We start from the raw sequence: 11,323 nt of genomic DNA, 5'->3' as shown, positions 1-11,323 counted from the left end.
GTTCCTTATGTTGCGGTGACCCCCAACCATAAAGTAATTTTCGTTGCTCCTTCATAACTATAATTTTGTTTCCGTTATGAATTGTAATATAAATATCCGTTATGCAGGATATCTGTCTGATGTCATTTGGTTCTGTGGGGGTCGTGAGCCACAGAGTGAGAGCCACCGCTATAAAGTACCATGGAGGTTGGGCAGCCACTCTTGGCATACCCAGAGAAGACCCAGCATTGTCAGATGTATGTGCCTCTTCTTTCTGAGCTAGACAGTCCTCATTTGGTGGTTGAATGGTAACCAGGGAGACACTTTAAAACCTGAAAAGTCACTGGGTGTGGTGCCACATGCCTTTAGTTCAAGCATTTGGGAGACAGATGAAGGCAAACGGTTGTGAGTTTGAGGCCATCTTGGGCTACATATCAACTTCTGAGCCAGTCAGGTTTGCGCAGTGAGATCCTGTCTCAACCAAAGCAATACAAAAACTGAAACACCCTCTTCTTTGTTAGGGCTTCTATTGCTGTGAAGAGACACCATGACCGTGGCAACTCTTTCAAAGGAAAACATTTAATTGAAGTGGTGGCTTACAGTTTCAGAGGGTTAGTCCATTATCATCACGACAGGGAGCATGGCAGCATGCAGGCAGACGTGCTGCTGGATATATCTTGATCAGAGAAGGTAACAGTGGATTAGGACACCGAATGAGGCCGCTGGATATATCTTGATCAGAAGGTAACAGTGGATTGGGACACCGAATGAGGCTTAAGCAAGAGACCCCAAAGCCCGCCCCCAAAGTGACACACTTCCTTCAACAAGACCACACCTCCTAACAGTGCCACTCTCTATGAGCTTATGGGGGCCAATTATGTTCAAAGTACCACAATCCTAAACAAACAAACATGTCCGTGGGACCTCCATCACAGCACTGAGCAGCCTCCTTGGGAGTGCTGTGAATTTCTTGGCCACAGGATGTGCTTGATTTTGTTTGGTCAGCATGTGACAGAGTGACTGCCATACCATGTGTACTCTGTGACTGTTGGCTAGATGGTAGGTAAGTGAGAGATGGGTAGATGGAGGAAGGGGGCATGAAGGGATGAGGGCTGATGGATGATGGATGGATAGACAGACAGACAGACAGACAGACAGATAATGGATAATTGATGGGTAGAACATGGATGAAGGATGGATAGTGGATGGGTGGATGATAATCATGGATAAATTATGGGTAGATGGATGGATAATGGATGAAGATGGATGACGAATGGATTGATAGATGAGTAATGATTGGTTGGTGAATGATGTGTGGGGATAAATGGACAGATGGATGGATGGATGGACGGAAGGATGGATGAATGGAGGGATGGATGGACGGACGGACGGATGGATAATAGCCACCTGCTGACTGGCTGGCTAATGGACGGGTTGAAGGATGGGTAGCTGGACAGATAAATGGAAACTCTGCTCAGCCTCTGTCTTCCTTAGAAAGCCATCTATCTTTTATTCAACAGTATTTCATCAGCTCAAATTTGGTAGTGCGACCAGTGTGGGGCTCAAAAGATACACGGATAAATAAAGCAGACCTTCTGATACCCCATAAAATCCCCAAAAAATATTTTAAAATTTATTTTTATATTTGTTTATTGTATATTCACACAGAGAGAATTCAGAGGACAGCTTGCAGGAGTCTGTTCTCTTCTTCCACCATGTGGGTCTTGAGGACGGGACTCAGATCCTCAAGCTTGGAGGCAAGTACCTTTAACCACTGAACATCATCTCCGTAGCTCCTGAATAAGGCTTTTGAGAGCATGAGTTCGGACTCACTAATATCAAATGCCAGCTGTGTTATTCATCCTGGAGCCCTTGTCAGTGTTTGCCTTGAGGACTCTTGGGGGATTGCAAGAGCCAGGCAAAGAGAAGGGGGCTGGGCCTGGCAGAATCTGGGAGCGCTGGCAGCTACCACCTTGCTGGAAATGCCACGTGAGGGAGCAAGGGAAGCTGAGTGGTAGGAGATCCCAAAGCAAGGGAAGGGGCTGAAGGCTTCGTGGAGCATGGTAGCACAACCTTCCAAAGAGAACAGGGAGCAGGCCCAGGGCTGGACCCAGACTCAGAGACTTGTCTGTGGTTCAGCAGCAAGTGCAGACCCACGGTGGCTCCTTTTTACCACTTCCGGCTCAGTTTGGAGTGACAGGAAGTAAGCAGAGGGCTTCATGTTGGCTTAGTGAGTACAATGGTTAGCCACCAAGGCCAAGGATCTGAAGATCCTTGGGTCTTTCTAAAAGGAAAGAAAGTTGTCTTCTGACCTCTACAAACATGCTGTGGCACACGTACACACATGCATGCGCGCGCGCGCGCGCGCACACACACACACGTAGTAAAAAAGAAAAGCAGTCGGAAAGTGAGAGGAGACTTCTGGGGGCCAGCTGGATGCCTGTGCCCAAGCTTAGAAACATGGCAAGTCCCCTTGGGCAGCAGACAGGGAGAATTGACTTTCAGCTGTTGGCAGTGGCTGCTGGCAGTGGATTCAGTGCCCTTTCGTGGGCTTGTGCAAGCCCAGACAGTGGCCTGGCTGGTCCCCGCTCCCCACCCCCTATTGCCCCAAGCTGTCCTAGCTCCCCACAATGGCACTTGCCTCAAAATAGCTGCCCATGTGAGGGCAGAGAAAGGCAGAGATTAGACCCCTGGGGGGTTGAGGAGGGTGGCAGGAGGAGCATGTGGTACCCAGTGATCCTGGCCAGAATAACGTCGTCGGGAAGGTATAAAAGCCCTCCAGGACCAGGTGGCCTCAAACCACAACTGACAGCCAGCCCACACTCACTCCTTTCGGCTCACTCCTCTGGTCCTCTTCAGAAGCTGTCATGGGGCTCAGTGACGGGGAGTGGCAGCTGGTGCTGAATGCCTGGGGGAAGGTGGAGGCTGACCTTGCCGGCCATGGACAGGCTGTGCTCATCGGGTAAGAGGGAGAGAGACCCCCCATCCCGCCACCTGTCCCCTAAAGATTACCAGTGTATGGCTGCAAGGTGGAAGTTGGCAGGGTAGACCAGTTGGCTGCAATAAAGAGCTCAGATTTCACTTGATTCTAAGTGCTGGGGCCTGGAGTGAGGAAAGGGAGAGGGGACCCATCCAGCCCAGCTGACGTCAGCAGCTGGAGCGAGCTTGAGCACCGAGAAAAAGCTTATCATGGCAGACGGCCAGAATAATGAGGGCCGAGGGAGGGCTTGCCCACTCGTGAGAACTGGAAGCTTGCAGCAAGTGGTTGCCTTCTGCTGCAAGGATCTCCTGGATAAGCCGAGAAAACCCGAGATTCTGAGTCTGGGCAAGTGAAGGGTGCTGAGGTTTGTACGTGGGGCCTCACTTGCCATGCCTCACCCAGAGCCTGGGGCTCTTCCCTGGGCTCTGGGCTTGGCTGGCTCACAAGCCCAGTGGGATGTTCATGAGTAATATTTTGGCTCTGGGAGGAGGTGGCCCTGTTGCTATCAGCCCCGACAATGTCCTTGAAGCTGTAGTTTGGAAATGAATTCCTTGCTACTTTTGATCCAGGGTGAGTCTTCCTCCTGATCCCAATGGTCTTGCATACTCTCTCGGCCCCTGTCCTTTGCTAGCCCCTCAGCTTGGGGGCAAGGTCATCTGAGGTCAGAGCCCTTTGGGCAGCCATACTGGAAGGAGGCTGGGCAGCTGCTGGAACCCCTGGTTCTTCCTGCTTGTCTTTCTTCTCCAACTGCTCCCCTACCCCGCTTAGGTGCTGGGACTACAGGCCTGTTTGACTGGACTAACCCCTACCCCAAGTTAGCATCAATCCTAGGCCACAGATTTCCTCTGTGACCTTGGATAAGTTGTTTCCCTTCTCTGAGTCAGCCCTGGGACTCAGAGTCTCTGTTCTCCTCTGCTGTGGACAGCAGGTTATTGGGGGCCGGAGCAGGTAGAAGAAAGTCTTGCAAGAACCCAAGGCTGCCAGGCCCTGGAAAGTGACTTGGGGCTTTGAAGGAGACTCGGGGTATTGTGTAATCAGAGAGATAGACTTCCCTTCCCAGGGGAATAATGGAGGCCTGCCAGGACCCAGGGCCAGGTGGGACATCATGCCCAGGGCTGCTGACCCTGAAGAACCCCAAGTGCGTGACATGTTTCAGACTTGGGTCATGGGGCCACACCAGCTATTCCAGCCTTCTCCGGTTGTGGGTCCAAGGAGGTGGCCTCCCAGGGAGTCATGCCATCTCTCAGGGTAGCAAGTGTCCCATGGACACTGGGCTCCTGACCTGTCCCAGATTCCCAGATACCAACCCCAGCCTCGTGTGCTGACCTCAGCAAGGTCATTTCTCTAAGTGCCCTAGCAGGCCTAAGCTGGAAAACACAGCGCTCTAGAACTAGGAGATCCAGCCACTAGCAGAGCTTCAGGTGGAAGGGGCTGGTTGCCCCGGAGCCTCAGCTCTTCCTGTCTGGATCTTTTCTGGTTCATTCAAACCTGCATTTTTCTTCTTCTTCTTCTTCTTCTTCTTCTTCTTCTTCTTCTTCTTCTTCTTCTTCTTCTTCTTCTTCTTCTTCTTCTTCTTCTTCTTCTTTTTTGTCTTTTAAGATTTTCTTACTTGGTTTGAGTATTTTGCCTGCATGTTTGGCTGTGCATTACATGCATGCAGTGCCCAAGGAGGCCAGAAGAGGGCGCTGGATCCCTGGAACTGCCGATGATTGTGAGCCACCACACATGGGAACTGAACCCCATTCCTCTGGGAGAGCAACAAGTGCTCTTACCTGCTGAGCCATCTCTCCAACCCCTATGATGTCATTTTTGTTAGGGAAAGGATTTAGGAGCCAAGAAAGGTTTGGAAACAAATTCTAGGGAAGCAACATCTCACATAATGCCAGAACCGACTCACAGAGTCTGAACCAGCCCATGTCAGTGCCATGGCGCCCCTAAGAAAGACTCCAGGTGGTGATAGTGGTGGTGAAGCTGGAGACGTAGAGGAGGAGGGAGTCTCACAGACAAGCCCCTGTGTCCCGAACACCTTTACGAACTCATGTATTATATCTAACCAAGAGGTTTGGCATCTTGTCCCAAATCACGTAGAAAATAAGAATATGGATGGGATACAAATCCAGGCCACTTGGCTGGAGTCCATGCTCTTGGTGACCCTCCTAGCTACCACCCCACATACTCCTAGGCTGGGCTCTGATTGGGCGGCAGTGTAAAGGCCAACAGAGAGGCAGCCTCCCTTCCCTGACCAGCCTGTCCTCTGAGCCTGGCCACTTGGAAACAGGATGAAGAAAGGAACCCCAAAGTCAGGGAAATTCAAGCGCATGGGCTCTGGGCCACTACAGGGACTCCACCTGTGGAGTTCAGGGGTCAGAGAACCATGTGACTATATGGGGCCTGTACCTCTCCTCCTGCGAAGTGAGCAAGCCTAGTCCTCTTCTGCCTAGGGCTGGGGGAGGGGGAGGCTGGGGTAAGCCTTCTAGAAATCACCTAAACAACCATATTGGTTTGCATTCAATGAGCCAAGACTCAGAAAGGATGAGTGACTATTTCAGCATCACACAGGACTCTGGGATGGAGCCAGGACTAGAATGCAGTATCTCTAAAAGCCTAAAGCCTCAAGTCCCTGTTCTTGCTCTCCTTGGGCCCCATCCAGCCTGGTGACCTTGGGCTCACCGGTGGGTGTCAGGCTACCCATCTGTCAGCAGGAACTCAAGGATCATTGTCACTAGATAATAATAGTCAGGGACCCTGGACAAGGTGCCAGAGACGAGCTGTCAGTGACGCACACGGCTGTGGATGGGCTCCCGGGGTGCGGCTGGGACACAACCACGGTTGGGGACAGACCCGTCAATCGTCACGGCACCAGCTTGTGTGCCTGGCTCTCCACACACATGAAGAACAGACTTGTGCGTCTGTGTGTATGTGCTTCTGCGAGCATGTGTGGTGGACGCATGGGTCGTATGGACGGGGTAGGTTCGTATGTTACCGTTTACAAACAGGATGCCTTTGTGTGACCATGATAGGGCTCAAGTGGTCACCCAGAAGGTGAAGGGGGAAAGCCCTGCAGGACGTTCAGGCTTCCTGTTCCTCCATTTCTACAGCTGTTGCTTGCTAACATCAGGCTCTCTTAGCGGTGTGCTGTGGTGATGGCTGCCTCCCTGCAGAGCAAGTAGTGATTTGTGTACATTCCTGAGTCCGCACAGCTGGAATGGGCACATCAGGGGCCCCTGTGGTCAACAGAGCTGATGACTGACACACAGTGAAGTGCTTGAGTGGTGGGAAGGCCTGTCTGCGATGCATGACCACGGATGAGGAAGAGGGACATAGACTGGCTGACCCCGGTGGCTGCATCAGGCACCCATCCACTAGGGACATGGGACTATCCCCCCTGTGGGACATTGCGCCCTTGTCCTGCACTGAAGGGGTTATGCACTGAGAGGCAGAGCCCCCATGCTCCCTCTGCTGGTTGTACACTAAACCCCTCAGTTCCTCCTCTGTGGCCTGATGCAATGGCAGACTCTGCTTCAGGTGTACTGTGGGGATTGGGTGAATTTGCAGGTAAAACCCGTAGTGTTTTACACGGGTGTGTCCTCTGTGCAAACCACAGGCTCGTGCTCTCGCTCAAAACTCAGGAGCCACCACCCGTCCCTCGCTGTGGTCCTAGCCAGACTGGCAGGCCTGGAAGGGGGGCTGGAACAGGGAGGAGCACCAGCACCCCCCCACACACACCCAGGCCCCATTGGTCCCATGGGGAAATGGGGCACCACGAGAGAAGAGCTGGGGCATCAGCAGACCACAAACTCGGGGGACTGTGGTGGGAAGTGACTCTTCAGTAGCCAGACCTAGCTCTTGGGTTAGCTGAAGCAACTTGGTGTCCTGGTCACAGGAGACCCTCTCCATGGGACCGTTGGGTAGGGGCCATGGGGACCAGGTGCTTCCCACACGGCTTGATACACAAAGAGGAACGTACGTGCTCATAGACACGGCATCAGGATAACGCAGAGCCTGGGTAGCCAAGGTCACCCTGATAAACACATCAGGGTGGGGCTCTAGGGGGGACCGGATGAGAATTCTATTACTGTCAGGCTCCAGTTTTGAGATCTGATGCCCACTTGTTGTGACCCAGGGCAGGCCAGTGCCTTTGACTGTGTTTCATTTGTCCCCAAGTGGATCAGGGATTGGCCTCATCTGGGAAGGGCAGTGGTCCTTGTGGCCCTCACCGTCTTCCTAGAGCAGGGCTTGGGTCCCCGACTGGAAGAGGCCAGAGCTCCCAGGGTGGCAGGCAGGAGCAGCTATGGCCTTTGGTGGGTCACTTTGCCATCATCCTTAGAAAAGGAGTGAGGGAGGTTCTGAAGTCTACGCTGGGATAGGGGGTGTCTCACGGCAGTCACAGCTGGCCAGAGGTCATAGACTGGGGTAGCCTTCTGAGTCACCCAGATCCAGCGGCTGCCTGGCTTCTCTGCACACCAGCCCTGAGATCCTGCTGGGGACCTTCCATTTCAAAGTCCGTCCCTGTCTATAGAATAGGAAGCGCGTGGAAGACAAGGAAGGGTAGGTGTGAGCCCCGCATAGAGCTGACATACGGGTGCTGAGCCCCAACACACCCCACTCTCTGGGTAACAGAGAAAATGGGGTGAAGATGCAGAGACGTCACTGCCCTTGCCCTCTCAGTGACCAGGAGAAGAAGAGGGTGACGGTACCGATGATAACAGAACAGCAGGCATTTATCCCACATGCACTGCGCCCGACACCCGATGGGTAACCACGTTTGACCTGTTAGATCAGGTCGTGTCACCTCCATCCATAGGGAATACTGAAGCAGGGAGAGGTGTGGTGCACCCCACAACTGGGAAGAAACACAGCAGGAGTCTAGTCTTTCAGACTCCACCCGTCTCACTCCGTCCCTCCTGGTCCCCTAGGCTGTTTAAGGCTCACCCTGAGACCCTGGATAAGTTTGAAAAGTTCAAGAACCTGAAGTCCGAGGATGATATGAAGGGCTCGGAGGACCTGAAGAAGCATGGCTGCACCGTGCTCACAGCCCTGGGTGGCATCCTGAAAAAGAAGGGACAGCATGCTGCAGAGATCCAGCCTCTGGCCCAGTCACACGCCACCAAGCACAAGATCCCCGTCAAGTACCTGGAGGTAGGTGGCCACAGCGCAGGGCAAGTCTCCGAAGGCATAGATCTAAACCCCAGCTCAGTAGTCTATGGGAGTGGCCTGGTTGCTTCCCACTAAAGCACCCACTAGACATATGGGGAAACTGAGGCACAGACTGCTCATGCAAGTCATAGAGGCAGGATTCCCACTTGGGAGCCAAGGGCACTTCTGTTTTCCAATGCATGCCTGCGCCCACTCCATGGTGGTCCAGCAAGCAGTTGTACTGTGACCTGGAGAGAAGCCAGACAAGGGGTCCCCAGGGGTCCTCTCAGTCCCCGTTTTGGAGCTGGAGTCCCAAGGCAGAGCGGGGTGAGACACAGGACTCTGCCCACTCCCTGATGCTGGGCTTGGTTCTGCAGACCCAAGCCCCACTGTCTTTGCTGTATCTGTGAGTTGTGGGGCAGACTTAACAGGGGTGTGTTTACAAAGGAGCCCTGTGCTCCTTTGTGTCCCTGTGTCCCTCGGTGCCTCCTTCCGCTGTGTCCCACCCCCATGTCTGCTTTGTCACTTGCACATGAGGGCCTTGTGGAAATGATCAAAACAGGAGTTGCACCCCACTCCTGAGCTAGCAGGGGCCTGTCCACAGTCCCTGGGACCAACCGCAGCTCATTGTAAATGATGAGCAGCTGGTAAATCTGCTGCATGACCTCGACCAGGCCACTTGGTCGTCTCCTCAGTAAAACGGCACCACTTGTTTGGTATGAGCTCTCATGGGCTAGCTGCTGGGTGGGCACGCATCCTGAGCTCCAGAGGTGAAGGGGGGGGGGCTCAAGTAACACCCCCTGGGTTCAAGTGCCCTTCCTGGCTATGACTTCAGGGTGTGCTATGTAGCTGAAGTCTCTGACACACCTGTCTGCCTTAGTTTCCCCATCTACAAAGCAGGGATGGTGGTCGTGCCTGCCTCCTATTGGTAGGGGGGCTTAAAGGAGTTGGCTCACAATGATTGCACAGAATGGCACCTGGGACATCATAAGGGCCCAGGAAACGGCTCTGGAGGGCAGTGGGTGGGCACCCTCGGCTCCTGGCTGGCTCAGCCCCTTGACTTGCAACCTCTTGTCCCCCCCTTGCAGTTTATCTCAGAAGTCATCATCGACGTCCTGAAGAACAAACATTCCGACTTCGGAGCAGACGCTCAGGGTGCCTTGGGGAAGGCCCTGGAGCTGTTCCGGAATGACATTGCCGCCAAGTACAAGGAGCTGGGCTTCCAGGGATAAGCAGCCTGCTCCCACTGCCTGGCCCCCCAAGCTGGGACCCAGTGCCATGTAGCAAGTAGAGTGTGCAGTGTCCTAGGTTAGCAGAGAGCAGGAGAGGAGAAGGCAGCATGGCGTCCAGGCAACTCACCCACACTCCTGGGGACAGGGCTCCAGGTGGTACCACCTGGGACCCGGAGGTGCAAAGAAGCCTCTGCTTCCTCAGTTCTGTTAGGTCATGCTCAGTCCTCCTGTTACCTAAGTCCCAACCCACTTCCTTCTGGTTTCAGGAAAATCCCTCTTCCCACTGGCACATTTGATCCCAAATCCAACCCACTGACTACCAGACCCTGACTTCCAATTGAGGTGGAGGGTTGCTTAGCAGGAGTGGAGGGTAGAAGGGAGGCCACAGGCATCTGGGCGTCTCCTGCCACTCAAGTTCCCACTGACACACCTTGTTTCAATAAAACGCCCTGGAAGTCCTCATTTATTATCTCTGCGTGGTGCTTTTCCCGTCTAGCAAGGGAAACACCCACAAGCATCCCGGGAAGAAACGGGAAGGTGTGTTCTGGGATTGCAGGCAGACGGAGAGGATGCTGGACAAGCCCCTTTCGCCAGTCACCTCTCAATGGCAGGCACACACCGGGCTACAGCGGAGACGTGGGTTTCTTCTCCCCTCCTGTGTTTGGGTAGTATCTCCCAGCTGTCTGTCCTCTTTATGGCCAGAAGGTCAGCAGCTGCCACTGTTGGCTGCGGGCCCTGTCCTGGGGTCAGAGTCCCTGTTGCCTTCCACAGGCCACTGTTTGGATCTCAGCTCTGCTACTTCCTGGCTGGGTGACCTTCTCACATTTCCTCCGCTGTTGGATCCACAGTGACATCTCCCCCCTGTAGCCTGCCCTGGGCACCTGGCACTGATCCCCACATTGCCAAGGTCAACTGGTCCTGCTTACATTGCCACCATTATGACACCGATTGGAGCCCAGATAGGAGCCCTTCCTTCCCTGTCCCTGCACGATGGAGCGTTGAGCCTCACCAAGGACCCTGGAGCAGGCCTGTTCCTGGGGCCGATACAGTCAGAGCCCAATCAGCCAGGCTCAGCCACCAGTGCTCAAAAGGCTGAGTAGACAGATAGTAACCCGGAAAAGTAGAGAAAGGAGAGTTATTCAGTGTGGTCACACCTCGGAAAGAGGGACAAAGAGGCTCGGGGGCACCTCAAGTCAATCTTCAGGGTCCTAATATGAGGTGAGGTTAAAATACAGGGCCAGAGATACACGTAGCTGATCAGTCCTGGTCCGTGTGTGGTCTCGCCCAGCACTGTTGTCTCCTCTCCTCTGTCCTGCAAGGGCTCTGACAGCTGTCTGAACTGTGAGAAATTTCTTCCTGGGAGACAGAGCACCTCCTCTGACTGCACAAAACTTCAACTTTTTCTTTCTTGACATGAGATCCCAACTTGGGGAGTCCATTGTTTCAAAGAGAGGGATGTCTCTTAGTACCTTGTGACCTGAATTTGACCCACGAGAAGATGGCAGAAGAGGTCCAGCTCCATGAATTTATTCTCTGACCTCCACCATGGATCCATGTGTGCACATCTGTGCGCACACGCACACACACACATCAAGCATGCACACACAATAGTAATGATGATTCATAATAATAATGGTGTCTTCATTCCTCTGTGTGGCTATGCCTTTTCCTTATAGAAATTCCCTTGACTTTCAGACAATAGGCCCGTCCTGACATGTGATCTTCCTAGGAGCCGAAGGAGCTGGTGTCCCCCGTGTCCTCCCCCCCTCGCCCTTAGCCATCCATCAGCATTCCTGTCAGGGACACTCCTGGCTCCCAGTTGTTAAATGAGCAGGAAGAAGCACAGGCTGCGGAGGAATGCCAGGTATTTGTCATTTGCTCTGCATTCATCCAGCAAATCATGTCAAAGCCGGAGGTAAAAATAGAAGTGCGTTAAGAGCTCCGCGTGCACATGCACCGGTTGCTTTTGTCACGCTCGCTCGGCTGAGTGTCTGCT

At 53.4% G+C, this 11,323-nt stretch overlaps 1 protein-coding gene across 1 annotated transcript; it reads left to right on the top strand.

The window, feature by feature from the left end:
- Positions 1 to 2,846: 2,846 nt before the first annotated feature.
- On the top strand, positions 2,847 to 9,784 carry Mb (myoglobin). Its single transcript, XM_005354143.3, has 3 exons — positions 2,847 to 2,941; positions 7,876 to 8,098; positions 9,184 to 9,784. The coding sequence occupies exons 1-3, from the start codon at positions 2,847 to 2,849 to the stop codon at positions 9,325 to 9,327; spliced, it is 462 nt and encodes a 153-aa protein (XP_005354200.1). The 3' UTR covers positions 9,328 to 9,784.
- Positions 9,785 to 11,323: the final 1,539 nt, after the last annotated feature.

Source organism: Microtus ochrogaster, chromosome 15 (genome assembly GCF_000317375.1).
Source record: "Microtus ochrogaster isolate Prairie Vole_2 chromosome 15, MicOch1.0, whole genome shotgun sequence".
NCBI classification, from domain to species: domain Eukaryota; kingdom Metazoa; phylum Chordata; class Mammalia; order Rodentia; family Cricetidae; genus Microtus; species Microtus ochrogaster.
Note: the sequence above shows the minus strand (reverse complement) of the source record. Positions and strands in the feature narration are given on the sequence as shown.

Excerpts from the sequence above, each read along its gene's own strand:
- Mb (XM_005354143.3), top strand. The coding sequence starts at position 2,847 with ATGGGGCTCAGTGACGGGGAGTGGCAGCTGGTGCTGAATGCCTGGGGG. Across the intron at positions 2,942-7,875 it reads GGACAGGCTGTGCTCATCGG|GCTGTTTAAGGCTCACCCTG; the intron begins GTAAGAGGGAGA and ends CTGGTCCCCTAG. Across the intron at positions 8,099-9,183 it reads TCCCCGTCAAGTACCTGGAG|TTTATCTCAGAAGTCATCAT; the intron begins GTAGGTGGCCAC and ends CCCCCCTTGCAG.